Source organism: Chlamydomonas reinhardtii, chromosome 7, assembly GCF_000002595.2.
Source record: "Chlamydomonas reinhardtii strain CC-503 cw92 mt+ chromosome 7, whole genome shotgun sequence".
In the NCBI taxonomy this organism is placed as follows: domain Eukaryota; kingdom Viridiplantae; phylum Chlorophyta; class Chlorophyceae; order Chlamydomonadales; family Chlamydomonadaceae; genus Chlamydomonas; species Chlamydomonas reinhardtii.
The window spans coordinates 3,849,804-3,866,239 of NC_057010.1; the positions used below are offsets into that span (position 1 = coordinate 3,849,804).

Sequence of the window (16,436 nt, forward strand, 5' to 3'; positions counted from 1 at the left end):
GTGCGAAGTCAGTGGCAGGCGGTAGGTGGCATGGCGCCCGCAATAAAGAGAGTCTAAAGCATGCGGGGCGCCACGCTTTCGAAGCCAGGCGGCGGCGGCGGCACACGGGGCCGGCCCGCCGCTGCTGCGGCAGTGGCGCGGAGGTGCATGCACAGCGCCTGCCACGCCGGGCGGCACCCGGCAGAAGCAGCTGCGGTGCGCTCCCGCTCCCGCTCGCGATCCCGCTCCCGCTCAGGCTCCCGCTCCGACTCCCGCTCCCGCTCTTGCTCCCACTGCTGGCGGCGGCTGTCGGGCGCGGCGGGGCCCTCCTGCAGGTGCCAGCCGCGCTGCTGGGGCGTCTTCATGCGCCGGTGTCACGCCCCAGCGGGGAACCCAGCATGGCGTGTCACTGTGCTGTGTTTAGCTGTGCCGATGCGCGTACGGCAGACGGAGGGGCAAGACCCGGGGTGCCGCAAGGGGCTGTGAAGGGAGTTGCCGGTCGTGCCAGTCACGTGTGTCGTGTGTTGTGTTCGTAGAACCGGGTGGCTGAGCCGTTGACTGGGCTCAGGCCGCCGCGTTTCCCAGTGTATCGTGTGTATGCTATGTTGCATTAGCCTCGTGTGTTTGGGCGCCAGTCGTTAGCGGCCAGGCTTGACGGGTGGGCGGTGGCTGAACTGGCCCGCGTCCCATGCGGAGATAGCGAGGTTAGCGCGTGAGAGAGCTCAAGCAAGCTTGTCTTTGCTTGAGCTACTTGAACGACAGTCATTTAGCGATTTCAGACCCAAAGACCCGTCAAAGCAGTCACGTCACAGACTGCCGAATAATTGTAATATAATAGACGGAGCACGTATTGTCCGTCGACCGCCTGTTCTGCTGGTCCGCGGAGCAAGGGACCACAGCAGACCACACAACTAGCGGGGCACGTGCGGGTTACATCAGCCCATGGGAAGGCGTGACACCAGGCCACCACGCCCCAGCAGCGCGGCTGGCACCTGCAGGAGGGCCCCGCCGCGCCCGACAGCCGCCGCCAGCAGTGGGAGCAAGAGCGGGAGCGGGAGTCGGAGCGGGAGCCTGAGCGGGAGCGGGAGTGCGAGCGGGAGCGGGAGCGCACCGCAGCTGCTTCTGCCGGGTGCCGCCCGGCGTGGCAGGCGCTGAGCATGCACCTCCGCGCCACTGCCGCAGCAGCGGCGGGCCGGCCCCGTGTGCCGCCGCCGCCGCCTGGCTTCGAAAGCGTTGCGCCCCGCATACCGCTGGCCGCGCCCGGCTGCGGCTCTGCCGCTGCGGCGGGCCCCCGTGTGCCGCGTCCTCCTCCTGGCTTCGAGGACGTCGCGGCCCGCATGCCGCTGGCGGCGCCCGGCCCCGGGTGCCCGCAGTGGGAGTCGCTGTGCATGCATCTCCGCGTCACTACTGCCGCGGCAGCGGCGGGCCAGCCCCGTGTGCCGCCGCCGCCGCCGCCGGGGTTTGAGAACGTCGTCGTCGCGCCTCGCACTACTGCAGCTGCTCCTTCCTCATGCGGCACAGGCAGCAGCACGGGTGGCGCTGGCAGCAGCAGCCGCGGTGACGCCAGCAGCGACGACGACCAGCAGGACAACAGCATTACTTGGGGCAGCTCGACGAACACGGACACGGACACGGATATGGACAACACGCCTGCGGCGGAGGCGGCGGAGGTGGCGGAGGCGGCGGAGACGGCGAAGTTCGGAGGCGTGGCGGCGGCGGTGGAGGAGGACGAGGTGGGGGAGAAGCAGCAGTCCAGCAAGAACCGCCGCCACCGGCGGTCCGGGAGCCGGCGGCGTGGCGGGCGGCGGCAGCAGTGGCGGCAGCAGGCACGCACTGTGCTGCTGTGAGGTGGGGCTGCGGCTATGATGAGGCTCTTGGGCTCGTGCTCATTGTGAGAGATTACGGTATGCGCGTTCATACAGTACGCTCATGATCTTTCTTTATGATATTCTTACGTGCGTACAATGGGTTTTGCATTGCGCTTCGGGATGGAGCTCTGCTAACTACCCTAGTGGGGCCGCAAGGTCCTTATCTGCCTTGCTGGCTCATCCGCACAGGGTGGGCAGCCCTTGGCACTTGATTGGTGGTGATCCGTGCTTGTGATTGCATTTGGATTTGGGGATTGCACTGGGGGTGTGGGATTTGCATTGATGACAATGATGTGTTAAAAGCTTAGATCACATGAACAGAGACTTCGCTTGGATTGAGCAGGGGCACCCGATAAGCCAGCGTAGAGGCTCGTCTCGGAGAAAACCAAAGGAAGTACTTGGGATTGCCGTGTGTGATCTTGCTCACCCGCTGAGGCGGCCACCAACGCACACATGCCGCCGATGTCAAAAGGCGAGTTGCTCCGCAAGCCCTCCCGACCGCCGTACGTGTGCACACGCGCAACATTTAGACACGTGCAGCAGCGTGCGCGGCTTCTAGTCCTAGTAGGGCCCTGCGACCAGCCCACAAACATTGCAACCAACCGCAGTGCGCCGACCCCGTGCCGTGCCGCACGGCAGTCAACAGGCAGCAGGCCGCTTTGACGCAGCATGTGACCCTCAACGCAATACGGTATACTATCGCAGATGCTCCTATGCGTGGCTACAGCAAGCCCCAGCAGTTGTCGCAGCTGTCGCAAACCTGCCCTGCGCCTGCGCCTGCTCCACGCATGAATGCCCATGCCAAAGCCGCATCAACGCCGCCCGCACACCACCCACGTCAGCAACCCAACCTGCTGCGCAACTCCGCCATACATCACCCCAGCTATCCCAACCGCACATGCCAAGCCCCCGCCCCCAGCCAACAGAGCACCCACACACTCCTCCGCCCCCAGCTGCTGTGCGCCTGTGCCCCGCGCTTCCTGCCGGCGGCCGCGCGCCCACACCTCCACCTCCCGCCCCGGACTCGACTGTGCCGGCACACGTGCGTGTCAAACCGAGCCTCAGACCCCACGCCTTCCCCCTAGCTGCCCGCTACTCCTCCCCCGCCATTATGTCGTACGGCTTGAACAGCTGCTTGAACCGCTCCACGCGGCCCGCCTCCTCCTCCGGCGTGAGCGCGCAGGCCTTCCACGACGCCCGCTCGGGCGCCCCAGCCAGGTCCGCAAGCACCTCGCGCCCCAGAGCCATGGGCCAGCGCTCGCCTGGCAGGATGGCGGAATGGAGGGGTTGGAGGCATTGAATAGCTGACTTCAAGGAGGGGGTGCAGGTCTAGGCATGACTAGGAAGGCGACGTAGGGGTTTGCGGCGGCACATGCACACGCGCACCTGGGCTCTACACGAGCACTGCACTGCCCCGCCCCATCCCTGCCACAGCCGCGCCCGTCACACACGCGCCCACCCCTGCCACCCAGCCTCTCACCCACCCCCACCCCCACCACTAGCACTCCCACCCCCACTAGCACCCCCCCCTGCCCCCGCCTGCCCCCGCCGCCTGCCCCCGCCGCCTGCCCCCTCCCCGCTGGTTTAGTTTGGGCTGGTATGTACAACCCCCCTCCCCACCTCTCATGAGCGGGCGCACCAGCCGCGAGCCGTCCGGCAGCAGCGCCATGAAGTACTCGCTGTCCGGCCCGCCCACCTGCAGTGGCAGCAGCACCATTAGCAACAGCAACAGCCGCGACGCACCGGTGACACACGTCAGTGACACACGTCAGTGACACACACAGCAGTGACACACATACACCATCATTACAGTGGTAGCAGTGACGGCGAGGAGAAGACCGGGAAGCTCACACCCACAAGAAAACTCAAGTCCCCCCTGCCGCCCGACTGTGTGCGCCTGTGTGCGCCACTCACCGCCGTCTTGAGCTGCTTCAGGAGCTCGTCCGGCCCGGTGCCACGTGGCGGCGCGGGGATGTGTTCGAGCTGGTAGCCGGCGGCGGCGGCGGCGGAGCGGAACGCCTCGCCGGCACGTCTGCATGCGGCGGTGCGCGGGCGCAGGGGTGGGTCGCTGGCACCCTCACGGCCATACCCCTTCCCCAACACTCCCCCCTGTTTTCATTGGGAATGGTAAAAAACCGCTCCCCCCCAGTCTGCCCTGCCCCGCCACTTGCATGCTGCCATTTCGCTGCTCAACCTGCCCCTCACCCCGCCGCCTCGAACACCTCGCCTATACACGTATCTACACACGTATTCTGGCCATACCCAGTATGCCCCGCCCTGCTGCGCGCTTGCTTCCATTCAACCTGCCCCGTCCCGAGTCCCCCAACCCCGGCACCCCGCCCCGCACCCCGCCCTGCCCCGCCCCCGCCGCCCGCGCCCGCGCGCACCTACCTCCCCGCTTCGGGCGTGACCCCCAGCACGTTTATGTGGCAGTGGTTCCCGCCCTTGTTGCGCAGGGACAGGTGCCGCTCAAACGCCACGAGCTCCCGGCCCAGGCTGGCGTACAGCGAGCGCAGGGCCAACACGTAGCTGCGTGTACGAACGTACGAACGTGCAGGGCAGGGCGCGGGGCGGGAAGGGCGCGGGGCGTTTGTGTGGGGTGCAGGATGAGCGGGTGAGTGCGGGGCGTGGGTGCAGAGTACCGTATCATGCTCAGTGTAGGCGTGTGCAGGTGCTCATGTGCTCAGGTGCTCATGTGCTCATGTGCTCAGGTGGATGCTAGTGTCACCCGGTGCACTGCCCCGCCACTGCCATTGCGCCCACCCTGGGCCTGCACCCTTGTGTGGCTTCCCTCCCTGGGCTGGCGCCTGGCGGGACCTGTCCTACGGCCCACCGACGGCCACGACCACATGAACGAGACTGAAGGCCACTACTGGCGCGCTCGTGTCGAATTCTCGTGACTGGGTGGGCTTTCTGATAATAATGCGGGACCAGGCACAAAACCGTCCCACCCTCCCACCCTCCCTCCCTCCCCGCAGCCGGCCCCCCCTGCCGCCGCCAGCACCCGCCCTCACCGTTGCTTTTACAGTCACACCCGCGGCTTCATAGTCATTGTCAGCTTGGCGCTCACAGCAAACCCCGTCGGCGGAGTCACCGCCTGCGAGGTGGGCACTGGCGGGCGTGCATCGTAAGGCCAGCCGGATTCGCTGTCGGCCGCCGGCACTAATCTCTCTGTCAATTCTACCACTAATGCCGATCCGTTACAGCAGGCAAACACATTTCGCATACAGCCAACCCGCCCAGGACCCCTCACCGAAAGGAAAGTGTCCCACTCGCCGAAGTTCCTTCCATGTGAACGCTTCATATAACACTTAGCGGTGCATTTGTCTCAAGGCCTGCACGTTCGCGCCATTGTGGCAGGGTTTATGAACAAAACCGTCGTGTTAACTTGCTTACGCGCTGGACATCCCGCTTAGTCTGTTCATAGTTGTAATGTGACATTATGTATTGTAATATAACCGCTCTGAGTTCGTCTCAGCCTTGGCCTCTCACTCCCCCGACTAGTCGGAGTCACGTCTTGCTGTATGCACCTAAGCGCATATGCGCATCCGGATACTTATTGTGTCACAGTATGTCCACGAATGCACATGTCTGCGCCCCACAAAAGCATGTGTCGTACTGCGTGTGTGTATTTTTTTATCCTGTGCCTCGAGCCCCCGGGGGGCGGTACCCGAAAGGCCGAACCCCATTTCCCCAACCCATGTATGCACAGCGGGAAGTGCTTTCCGCGCATGTAGGGCACCCCTGGAATAGGGTGCACGCGCGCTGATTGAGCGGTGAAGCAGACAGAAGTGCATGCATTGCTTTGCCAGTCCTGACCCACAGCCGCGTGCCCCGTAGCGTGCCCCGTAGCGTGCCCCCTAGCGTGCCGCACGCCCCTCGCTTCGTCATCAGGGAGAGCTTGTAACTCCTCCCCTTCTTGCTCACTCACCTTTGCAGGGGCGACCACACGCTGTTGATTGTAGCTGCTGTCTTCGCTCGTGTACATGCACACGCGGTTTGCAGCCACGCACGACCAGCCCAGACCCGCAGAATCGTTGCCAAAACGTGTGCGCCCTAACAGTGAGGTGTGCAAGGCCAGGCGAGGAAGCGTCGCCCAGCACCGAGTGGTCTGAGCCTGTGATAAGCCGTGATAAGCCGAGCTGCTTGCTGCCGGTCGGTGGGTCGTCCGCCCAGCGCGTTCGATATGCATTGTTTTGCACCTGTTGTTGTGCACCAGCCGCGAGCACGGACGACAAGCGCAGAGTCAGGAACAGATAACAATGGCCCGCTGGGCGCCGGCCGCCCGTCAGGCCTCTTGCGCAAGTTTGCTAACAAAGCACGCGCGGTAGCTGCCACTCACCTGCTGGCAAACTGGCCCAGGGCGCCGCGCGCGGAATGCAAACCGACGCTGTCCGCGCGTGCGTACTCTACCTCGTCTCTACAGCTTTGTAGACCTCCGCGCTCATCATACACTCTGACAATTGATAGAGCGCGCAGGCAGTAGGCGCAAGGCGCCGCTGCGCTGAACGAAGCCTGCCCCAGGGCACACGCTTTTCCGTTTCGTTAGCAGCCCGCAGAGTTTGTGAGCTTTCTCTTTGTTGGACTGTATATGTGAGGGGCCACTGCACCGGCAGCAAGCAGCTGTCCACGCTATCTAGGAAGCAGCTTGAGTTGTTTCCCAGAATTAGGCTGCATCTTATCCAGTTGCAGCAGCCCAGCCATGTATGCTTCTATTGATGCTTGATATTGAACAGTTGAAAGGCTCTGCTGGTTCCAGGCAGGGATGGGCGCCCATGCAAGGCCAAGGCCTAAAGGAGGAATGTGAAGGACTCTTTTACTATATAGTAAAAAGCTCAGACATCCTCTGCTCAGGCATGCATCTAGATAGCACTCCCTGACACGCTGCTCAACAGCAGAGCCAGGAAGCCTTGGTGCGCGTCCACAAGCGAGCAAAGCTAGCCGCTTTCTCTTAACAGCAATCATGAAACCAGTACGTACCCATGCTGCTGGCGAGAGCCTGGCAGCCTACAGGTGAGTGCCGGAAACTGTGCGCGTTCGCCTTCACGAGCCGCGACCCACCTCCGCAAACGAGCCTGCGGCAATCATATTTGCCTTGCCGTGGCGTGTGGGGCCTAGTGATGCGAGTCTGAACGTGCTTTCCGTTTCGGCTTGGCAGCAGGGAGGTTCCTGTTGCGCCGCTCGGAGCTCCACCTCGCGTTCAGAGGTAAGAGGCGCGAGCTTCTGGCAGTCGCGTTGACTGCGGGCAACAGCGTTGACTTGCCTGCTGGCGTTGCTGGACTTGCTTCATACATTCGTGCCATCCATCCTCGGGCGTGTCCATGCCCGAATCTTGTCAAGGAGGCGCCGCATCTGAGATCTCTGATGCAAGCATAAATCACAGATCGGGCTGCTGGGGCTGGTCCATGCATCTGCGTCGGGCACGCCCGTTAGCATCCTGTTGGCATTTGCGAAAGGGATGCGCGCTTTCCAATCATTTTGCGCCTCTTCCGACGGCCCCAGGATTCTGTCATACAAGGTTCGCTACCAGCCGGATGGCCCGAGCTCTCCAACTCGCAGCACGCAGCCGCAGGCACGGGTGCCACCCGTGCCGCAGCCCCTCATCACCCTCTCGTGAGTGCCGTCCTCCCCATCCATGCGCAATTACCTGCCCAGTCCTCCCTGTACTCCCTCATGCGCAGGTGTCGGGCCCACGAGCCCTGCCAAACCCCTTCATATCAAATGCTTAGATAGCGCCCTTAGTTTACTGTGCGTGTAACCGTGTAATCTCATCAGCAGTACTTTATTTCCCGCCCGCATGTCCCACGACGCCACGCATGCAGGCTAGAGGAACTGGACGAGGAGATGGGCATCCTCAAGCGGGCAGACTTTATCCGCAACTACAACCACGACGTCCGTGACTACGACGTCTACGAGCGCAAGCACTCGAGGGTGCGCAACCTGTGCGACGCCTTCGAGGCCGCCGCCACCAACCCGGACCTGCCGGTGCCGCCCGGGAGTGTGCCCATGCACCTCTGCTGGGGCGTCTTCATGCGCCAGGCCACCACGCCCCAGCAGCGCGGCTGGCACCTGCAGGAGGGCCCCGCCGCGCCCGACAGCCGCCGCCAGCAGTGGGAGCAAGAGCGGGAGCGGGAGTCGGAGCGGGAGCCTGAGCGGGAGCGGGAGCGCGAGCGGGAGCGGGAGCGGGAGTGCACCGCTGCTGCTGCTTCTGCCGGGTGCCGCCCGGCGTGGCAGGCGCTGTGCATGCACCTCCGCGCCACTGCCGCAGCAGCGGCGGGCCGTCCCCGTGTGCCGCCGCCGCCGCCTGGCTTCGAAAGCGTTGCGCCCCGCATACCGCTGGCCGCGCCCGGCTGCGGCTCTGCCGCTGCGGCGGGCCCCCGTGTGCCGCGACCTCCTCCTGGCTTCGAGGACGTCGCGGCCCGCATGCCGCCGGCCGCGCCCGGCTGCGGCTCTGCCGCTGCGGCGGGCCCCCGTGTGCCGCGACCTCCTCCTGGCTTCGAGGACGTCGCGGCCCGCATGCCGCCGGCCGAGCCCGGCTGCGGCTCTGCCGCTGCGGCGGGCCCCCGTGTGCCGCGTCCTCCTCCTGGCTTCGAGGACGTCGCGGCCCGCATGCCGCTGGCCGCGCCCGGCGGCGGCTCTGCCGCTGCGGCGGGCCCCCGTGTGCCGCGTCCTCCTCCTGGCTTCGAGGACGTCGCGGCCCGCATGCCGCTGGCGGCGCCCGGCCCCGGGTGCCCGCAGTGGGAGTCGCTGTGCATGCATCTCCGCGTCACTACTGCCGCGGCAGCGGCAGGCCAGCCCCGTGTGCCGCCGCCGCCGCCGCCGGGGTTTGAGAACGTCGTCGCGCCTCGCACGGCTGCAGCTGCTCCTTCCTCATGCGGCACAGGCAGCAGCACGGGTGGCGCTGGCAGCAGCAGCCGCGGTGACGCCAGCAGCGACGACGACCAGCAGGACCACAGCATTACTTGGGGCAGCTCGACGAACACGGACACGGACACGGATATGGACAACACGCCTGCGGCGGAGGTGGCGGAGGCGGCGGAGACGGCGAAGTTCGGAGGCGTGGCGGCGGCGGTGGAGGAGGACGAGGTGGGGGAGACGCAGCAGTGCAAGAACCGCCGCCACCGGCGGTCCGGGAGCCGGCGGCGTGGCGGGCGGCGGCAGCAGTGGCGGCAGCAGGCACGCACTGTGCTGCTGTGAGGCGGGGCTGCGGCTATGATGAGGCTCTTGAGCTTGTGCTCATTGTGAAAGATTACGGTATGCGCGTTCATATAGTACGCTCATGATCTTTCTTTATGATATTCTTACGTGCGTACATTGGGTTTTGTATTGCGCTTTGGGATGGAGCTCTGCTAACTATACCCTAACGGGGCCGCAAGGTCCTTATCTGCCTTGCTGGCTCATCCGCACAGGGTGGGCAGCCCTTGGCACTTGATTGGTGGTGATCCGTGCTTGTGATTGCATTTGGATTTGGGGATTGCACTGGGGGTGTGGGATTTGCATTGATGACAATGATGCGTTAAAAGCTTAGATCACATGAAGAGAGACTTCGCTTGGATTGAGGGGCACCCGATAAGCCAGCATAGAGGCTCGTCTCGGAGAAAACCAAAGGAAGTACATGGGAATTGCCGTGTGTGATCTTGCTCACCCGCTGAGGCGGTCACCAACGCACACATGCCGCCGATATGTCAAAAGGCGAGTTGCTCCGCAAGCCCTCCCGACCGCCGTACGTGTGCACACGCGCAACATATAGACACGTGCAGCAGCGTGCGCGGCTTCTGGTACCAGGGTCCTGCGACCAGCCCAGGAACATAGCAACCAACCGCAGTGCGCCGACCCCGTGGCGTGCCATGCCATGCCGTGCCGCACGGCAGTCAACAGGCAGCAGGCCACTTTGACGCAGCATGTGACCCTCAATGCAATACGGTATACCGTACTATCGCAGATGCTCCTATGCATGGCTACAGCAAGCCCCAGCAGTTGTCGCAGCTGACTCAAACCTGCCCTGCGCCTGCGCCTGCTCCACGCTTGAATGCCCATGCCAAAGCCGCATCAACGCCGCCCGCACACCACCCACGTCAGCAACCCAACCTGCTGCGCAACTCCGCCATACATCACCCCAGCTATCCCAACCGCACATGCCAAGCCCCCGCCCCCAGCCAACAGAGCACCACACACTCCTCCGCCCACCTGCTGTGCGCCCGTGCCCCGCGCTTCCTGCCGGCGGCCGTGCGCCCACACCTCCACCTCCCGCCCCGGACTCGACCGTGCCGCCACACGTGCGTGTCAAACCCAGCCTCAGACCCCACGCCTTCCCCCTAGCTGCCCGCTACTCCTCCCCCGCCATTATGTCGTACGGCTTGAACAGCTGCTTGAAGCGCTCCACGCGGCCCGCCTCCTCCTCCGGCGTGAGCGCGCAGGCCTTCCACGACGCCCGCTCCGGCGCCCCAGCCAGGTCCGCAAGCACCTCGCGCCCCAGGGCCATGGGCCAGCGCTCGCCTGGCAGGATGGCGGAATGGAGGGGTTGGAGGCAATTGAATAGCTGAGTTCAAGGAGGGGGTGCAGGTCTAGGCATGACTAGGAAGGCGACGGAGGGGTTGTGGCGGCACATGCACACGCGCACCTGGGCTCTACACGAGCACTGCACTGCCCCGCCCCATCCCTGCCACAGCCGCGCCTGTCACACACGCGCCCACCCCTGCCACCCAGCCCCTCACCCACCCCCACCCCCACCACTAGCACCCCCACCCCCACTAGCACCCCCACCCTGCCCCCGCCTGCCCCCGCCGCCTGCCCCCGCCGCCTGCCCCCTCCCCCCTGGTTTAATTTGGGCTGGTATTTACAACCCCCCTCCCCACCTCTCATGAGCGGGCGCACCAGCCGCGAGCCGTCCGGCAGCAGCGCCATGAAGTACTCGCTGTCCGGCCCGCCCACCTGCAGTGGCAGCAACATTAGCAACAGCAACAGCCGCGACGCACCGGTGACACACGGGTGACACGTCAGTGACACACGTCAGTAACACATACATTAGTGACACACCAGTGACACACATACACCATCATGACCATCAGTGATAGCAGTGAAGGCGAGAAGAGGACCGGGAAGCTCAAACCCACAAGAAAACTCAAGTCCCCCCCCGCTCCCCGACTGTGTGCGCCTGTGTGCGCCACTCACCGCCGTCTTGAGCTGCTTCAGGAGCTCGTCCGGCCCGGTGCCACGTGGCGGCGCGGGGATGTGTTCGAGCTGGTAGCCGGCGGCGGCGGCGGCGGAGCGGAACGCCTCGCCGGCGCGTCTGCGTGCGTGTGGGGCGTGGGGGCGCACACGCATCAGACACCTCCCCTCTGACGGAATTGTGAAACTAAATGCCCAGCATGCCCCCCCGCCCTGCTGCGCGCTTGCTTCCATTCAACCTGCCCCGTCCCCAGCCCCCCACCCTCCGCACCCCGCTCCGCACCCCGCCCTGCCACCCCGCCCCGCCCCCGCCGCCCGCGCCCGCGCGCACCTACCTCCCCGCCTCGGGCGTGACCCCCAGCACGTTTATGTGGCAGTGGTTCCCGCCCTTGTTGCGCAGGGACAGGTGCCGCTCAAACGCCACCAGCTCCCGGCCCAGGCTGGCGTACAGCGAGCGCAGCGCCGACACGTAGCTGCGTGTACGAACGTACGAACGTGCAGGGCAGGGCAGGGCGCGGTGCGGGAAGGGCGTTTGTGTGGGGCGCAGGATGAGCGGGTGAGTGCGGGGCGTGGGTGCAGAGTACCGTATCATGCTCAGTGTAGGCGTGTGCAGGTGCTCATGTGCTCAGGTGCTCATGTGCTCATGTGCTCAGGTGGATGCTAGTGTCACCCGGTGCACTGCCCCGCCACTGCCATTGCGCCCACCCTGGGCCTGCACCCTTGTGTGGCCTCCCTCCCTGGGCTGGCGCCTGGCGGGATCTGCCCTACGGCCTACCGACGGCCACGACCACATGAACGAGACTGAAGGCCACTACTGGCGCGCTCGTGTCGCATTCTCGTGACTGGGTGGGCTTTCTGATAATAATGCGGGACCGGGCACATAACCGTCCCACCCTCCCACCCTCCCTCCCTCCCCACAGCCGGCCCCCCCCTGCCGCCGCCAGCACCCGCCCTCACCGTTGCTTTTACAGTCACACCCGCGGCTTCATAGTCACTGTCAGCTTGGCGCTCACAGCAAACCCCGTCGGCGGAGTCACCGCCTGCGAGGTGGGCACTGGCGGGCGTGCATCGTAAGGCCAGCCGGATTCGCTGTCGGCCGCCGGCACTAATCTCTCTGTCAATTCTACCACTAACGCCGATCCGTTACAGCAGGCAAACACATTTCGCATACAGCCAACCCGCCCAGGACCCCTCACCGAAAGGAAAGTGTCCCACTCGCCGAAGTTCCTTCCATGTGAACGCTTCATATAACACTTAGCGGTGCATTTGTCTCAATGCCTGCACGTTCGCGCCATTGTGGCAGGGTTTATGAACAAAACCGTCGTGTTAACTTGCTTACGCGCTGGACACCCCGCTTAGTCTGTTCATAGTTGTAATGTGACATTATGTATTGTAATATACCCGCTCTGAATTCATCTCAGCCTTGGCCTCTCACTCCCCCGACTAGTCGGAGTCACGTCTTGCTGTATGCACCTAAGCGCATATGCGCATCCGGATACATATTGTGTCACAGTATGTCCACGGATGCTGTCTGCGCCCCACAAAAGCATGTGTCGTACTGCGTGTGTGTATTACCTGTGCCTCGAGCCCCCGGGGGGCAGTACCCGAAAGGCCGAACCCCATTTCCCCAACCCATTTATGCACAGCGGGAAGTGCTTTCCGCGCATGTAGGGCACCCCTGGAGTAGGGTGCACGCGCGCTGATTGAGCGCTGAAGCAGACAGAAGTGCATGCATTGCTTTGCCAGTCCTGACCCACAGCCGCGTGCCCCGTAGCGTGCCCCGTAGCGTGCCCCCTAGCGTGCCGCACGCCCCTCGCTTCGTCACCAGGGAGAGCTTGTAACTCCTCCCTTTCTTGCCCACCCACCTTTGCAGGGGCGACCACGCGCCGTCTGCTCGCTGTTGATTGCTTGTAGCTGCTGTCCTCGCTCGTGTACATGCACACGCGGCGGTTTGCAGCCACGCATGACCAGCCCAGACCCACAGAATCGTTGCCAAAACGTGTGCGCCCTAACAGTGAGGTATGCAAGGCCAGGCGAGGAAGCGTCGCCCAGCACCGAGTGGTCTGCGCCTGTGATAAGCCGAGCTGCTTGCTGCCGGTGGGTCGTCCGCCCAGCGCGTTCGATATACATTGTTTTGCACCTGTTGTTGTGCACCAGCCGCGAGCACGGACGACAAGCGCAGAGTCAGGAACAGATAACAATGGCCCGCTGGGCGCCGGCCGCCCGTCAAGCCTCTTGCGCAAGTTTGCTAACAAAGCACGCGCGGTGTCTGCCGCTCACCTGCTGGCAAACTGGCCCAGGGCGCCGCGGAATGCAAACCGACGCTGTCCGCGCGTGCGTACTCTACCTCGTCTCTACAGCTTTGTAGACCTCCGCGCTCATACACTCTGACAATTGATAGAGCGCGCAGGCAGTAGGCGCAAGGCGCCGCTGCGCTGAACGAAGCCTGCCCCAGGGCACACGCTTTTCCGTTTCGATAGCAGCCCGCAGAGTTTGTGAGCTTTCTCTTTGTTGGATTGTACATGTGAGGGGCCACTGCACCGGCAGCAAGCAGCTGTCCACGCTATCTAGGAAGCAGCTTGAGTTGTTTCCCAGAATTAGGCTGCATCTTATTCAGTTGCAGAAGCCCAGCCATGCTTCTATTGATGCTTGATATTGAACAGTTGAAAGGCTCAACTGGTTCCAGGCAGGGATGGGCGCGCCCATGCAAGGCCAAGGCCTAAAGGAGGAATGTGAAGGACTCTTTTACTATATAGTAAAAAGCTCAGACATCCGCTGCTCAGGCATACATCTAGATAGCACTCCCTGACACGCTGCTCAACAGCAGAGCCAGGAAGCCTTGGTAGTGCGCGTCCACAAGCGAGCAAAGCTAGCCGCTTTCTCTTAACAGCAATCATGAAACCAGTACGTACCCATGCTGCTGGCGAGAGCCTGGCAGCCTACAGGTGAGTGCCGGAAACTGTGCGCGTTCGCCTTCACGAGCCGCGACCCACCTTTGCAAACGAGCCTGCGGCAATCATATTTGCCTTGCCGTGGCGTGTGGGGCCTAGTGATGCGAGTCTGAACGTGCTTTCCGTTTCGGCTTGGCAGCAGGGAGGTTCCTGTTGCGCCGCTCGGAGCTCCACCTCGCGTTCAGAGGTAAGAGGCGCGAGCTTCTGGCAGTCGCGTTGACTGCGGGCAACAGCGTTGACTTGCCTGCTGGCGTTGCTGGACTTGCTTCATACATTCGTGCCATCCATCCTCGGGCGTGTCCATGCCCGAATCTTGTCAAGGAGGCGCCGCATCTGAGATCTCTGATGCAAGCATAAATCACAGATCGGGCTGCTGGGGCTGGTCCATGCATCTGCGTCAGGCACGCCCGTTAGCATCCTGTTGGCATTTGCGAAAGGGATGCGCGCTTTCCAACCATTTTGCGCCTCTTCCTACGGCCCCAGGATTCTGTCATACAAGGTTCGCTACCAGCCGGATGGCCCGAGCTCTCCAACTCGCAGCACGCAGCCGCAGGCACGGGTGCCACCCGTGCCGCAGCCCCTCGTCACCCTCTCGTGAGTGCCGTCCTCCCCATCCATGCGCAATTATCTGCCCAGTCCTCCCTGTACTCCCTCATGCGCAGTTGTCGGGCCCACGAGCCCTGCCAAACCCCTTCATATCAAATGCTTAGATAGCGCCCTTAGTTTACTGTGCGTGTAACCGTGTAATCTCATCAGCAGTACTTTATTTCCCGCCCGCATGTCCCACGACGCCACGCATGCAGGCTAGAGGAACTGGACGAGGAGATGGGCATCCTCAAGCGTGCCGAATTTATACGCAACTACAACCACGACGTCCGTGCCTACGACGTCTACGAGCGCAAGCACTCGAGCGTGCGCAACCTGTGCAGCGACGCCTTCGAGGCCGCCGCCACCAACCCGGACCTGCCGGTGCCGCCCGGGAGTGTGCCCATGCACCTCTGCTGGGGCGTCTTCATGCGCCGGGCCACCACACCCCAGCAGCGCGGCTGGCACCTGCAGGAGGGCCCCGCCGCGCCCGACAGCCGCCGCCAGCAGTGGGAGCAGGAGCGGGAGCGGGAGCCTGAGCGGGAGCGGGAGCGCGAGCGGGAGCGGGAGCGCACCGCAGCTGCTTCTGCCGGGTGCCGCCCGGCGTGGCAGGCGCTGTGCATGCACCTCCGCGCCACTGCCGCAGCAGCGGCGGGCCGTCCCCGTGTGCCGCCGCCGCCGCCTGGCTTCGAAAGCGTTGTGCACCGCATACCGCTGGCCGCGCCCGGCTGCGGCTCTGCCGCTGCGGCGGGCCCCCGTGTGCCGCGACCTCCTCCTGGCTTCGAGGACGTCGCGGCCCGCATGCCGCTGGTCACGCCCGGCTGCGGCTCTGCCGCTGCGGCGGGCCCCCGTGTGCCGCGACCTCCTCCTGGCTTCGAGGACGTCGCGGCCCGCATGCCGCTGGTCACGCCCGGCTGCGGCTCTGCCGCTGCGGCGGGCCCCCGTGTGCCGCGACCTCCTCCTGGCTTCGAGGACGTCGCGGCCCGCATGCCGCTGGTCACGCCCGGCTGCGGCTCTGCCGCTGCGGCGGGCCCCCGTGTGCCGCGTCCTCCTCCTGGCTTCGAGGACGTCGCGGCCCGCATGCCGCTGGCGGCGCCCGGCACCGGGTGCCCGCAATGGGAGTCGCTGTGCATGCATCTCCGCGTCACTGCCGCGGCAGCGGCAGGCCAGCCCCGTGTGCCGCCGCCGCCGCCGCCGGGGTTTGAGAACGTCGTCGCGCCTCGCACCGCTGCAGCTGCTCCTTCCTCATGCGGCACAGGCAGCAGCACGGGTGGCGCTGGCAGCAGCAGCCGCGGTGACGCCAGCAGCGACGACGACCAGCAGGACAACAGCATTACTTGGGGCAGCTCGACGAACACGGACACGGACACGGATATGGACAACACGCCTGCGGCGGAGGCGGCGGAGGTGGCGGAGGCGGCGGAGACGGCGAAGTTCGGAGGCGTGGCGGCGGCGGTGGAGGAGGACGAGGTGGGGGAGACGCAGCAGTCCAAGAACCGCCGCCACCGGCGGTCCGGGAGCCGGCGGCGTGGCGGGCGGCGGCAGCAGTGGAGGCAGCAGCCACGCACTGTGCTGCTGTGAGGCGGGGTTGCGGCTATGATGAGGCTCTTGGGCTCGTGCTCTTTGTGAAAGATTACGGTATGCGCGTTCATGCGGTATGCTCACGATTGTTCTTTCTTCTTACGTGCGTGCATTGGGTTTTGCATTGCGCTTCGGGATGGAGCTCTGCCAACAGTGCTAAGTACCCTAGCTAGTGGTACCCTAGTGGGGCCGCAAGGTCCTTATCTGCCTTGCTGGCTCATCCGCACAGGGTGGGCAGCCCTTGGCACTTGATTGGTGGTGATCCGTGCTTGTGATTGCATTTGGATTTGGGGATTGCACTGGG

The 16,436-nt window shown here is 64.4% G+C and overlaps 6 protein-coding genes across 11 annotated transcripts in view; 4 read left to right on the forward strand and 2 right to left on the reverse strand.

The window, feature by feature from the left end:
* Positions 1-821, forward strand: part of CHLRE_07g338650v5 (uncharacterized protein) — a 3,026-nt gene extending 2,205 nt beyond the window's left edge. The window contains exon 5 of the mRNA XM_043064308.1: positions 315-821. Within this exon, the coding sequence (XP_042922876.1) occupies positions 315-403 (89 nt within the window). The 3' untranslated portion in view covers positions 404-821. The remainder of the gene's footprint in view (positions 1-314) is intronic.
* Positions 822-1,025: 204 nt separating this feature from the next.
* Positions 1,026-2,127, forward strand: CHLRE_07g338665v5 (uncharacterized protein). Its single transcript, XM_043064309.1, has one exon. The coding sequence runs from the start codon at positions 1,137-1,139 to the stop codon at positions 1,824-1,826; it is 690 nt and encodes a 229-aa protein (XP_042922877.1). The 5' UTR covers positions 1,026-1,136; the 3' UTR covers positions 1,827-2,127.
* Positions 2,128-2,129: 2 nt separating this feature from the next.
* CHLRE_07g338700v5 (uncharacterized protein) lies at positions 2,130-6,425 on the reverse strand. 2 transcript variants are annotated; one of them, XM_043064310.1, is made up of 9 exons: positions 6,190-6,425; positions 5,779-6,049; positions 5,101-5,182; positions 4,862-4,958; positions 4,611-4,669; positions 4,239-4,376; positions 3,762-3,879; positions 3,468-3,543; positions 2,130-3,109 (listed from the first exon to the last, which is right to left on the reverse strand). In XM_043064310.1, the coding sequence occupies exons 3-9, from the start codon at positions 5,136-5,138 to the stop codon at positions 2,940-2,942; spliced, it is 696 nt and encodes a 231-aa protein (XP_042922879.1). In that variant the 5' UTR covers positions 5,139-5,182; positions 5,779-6,049; positions 6,190-6,425; the 3' UTR covers positions 2,130-2,939. The 2 variants fall into 2 exon arrangements, with proteins under 2 accessions (XP_042922879.1, XP_042922878.1); XM_043064311.1 differs by lacking the exon at positions 4,611-4,669 and having other exon boundaries at positions 4,880-4,944.
* A 110-nt stretch (positions 6,426-6,535) lies between these two features.
* On the forward strand, positions 6,536-9,407 carry CHLRE_07g338750v5 (uncharacterized protein). 3 transcript variants are annotated; one of them, XM_043064312.1, is made up of 4 exons: positions 6,536-6,860; positions 7,006-7,053; positions 7,350-7,460; positions 7,670-9,407. In XM_043064312.1, the coding sequence occupies exons 1-4, from the start codon at positions 6,811-6,813 to the stop codon at positions 9,042-9,044; spliced, it is 1,584 nt and encodes a 527-aa protein (XP_042922881.1). In that variant the 5' UTR covers positions 6,536-6,810; the 3' UTR covers positions 9,045-9,407. The 3 variants fall into 3 exon arrangements, with proteins under 3 accessions (XP_042922881.1, XP_042922880.1, XP_042922882.1); XM_043064313.1 differs by having other exon boundaries at positions 7,009-7,053; XM_043064314.1 differs by having other exon boundaries at positions 6,676-6,860; positions 7,009-7,053.
* Positions 9,408-9,409: 2 nt separating this feature from the next.
* On the reverse strand, positions 9,410-12,485 carry CHLRE_07g338800v5 (uncharacterized protein). Of its 2 annotated transcripts, none has more exons than XM_043064315.1 (6): positions 12,212-12,485; positions 11,791-12,055; positions 11,351-11,488; positions 11,019-11,136; positions 10,703-10,778; positions 9,410-10,343 (listed from the first exon to the last, which is right to left on the reverse strand). In XM_043064315.1, exons 2-6 carry the CDS (start codon positions 11,847-11,849, stop codon positions 10,174-10,176), a joined length of 561 nt encoding a protein of 186 aa, XP_042922884.1. In that variant the 5' UTR covers positions 11,850-12,055; positions 12,212-12,485; the 3' UTR covers positions 9,410-10,173. The 2 variants fall into 2 exon arrangements, with proteins under 2 accessions (XP_042922884.1, XP_042922883.1); XM_043064316.1 differs by having other exon boundaries at positions 11,791-12,069.
* A 700-nt stretch (positions 12,486-13,185) lies between these two features.
* Positions 13,186-16,427, forward strand: CHLRE_07g338850v5 (uncharacterized protein). Of its 2 annotated transcripts, none has more exons than XM_043064317.1 (4): positions 13,186-13,960; positions 14,106-14,153; positions 14,450-14,560; positions 14,770-16,427. In XM_043064317.1, exons 1-4 carry the CDS (start codon positions 13,911-13,913, stop codon positions 16,130-16,132), a joined length of 1,572 nt encoding a protein of 523 aa, XP_042922885.1. In that variant the 5' UTR covers positions 13,186-13,910; the 3' UTR covers positions 16,133-16,427. The 2 variants fall into 2 exon arrangements, with proteins under 2 accessions (XP_042922885.1, XP_042922886.1); XM_043064318.1 differs by having other exon boundaries at positions 14,109-14,153.
* The last annotated feature ends 9 nt before the right edge of the window (positions 16,428-16,436 follow it).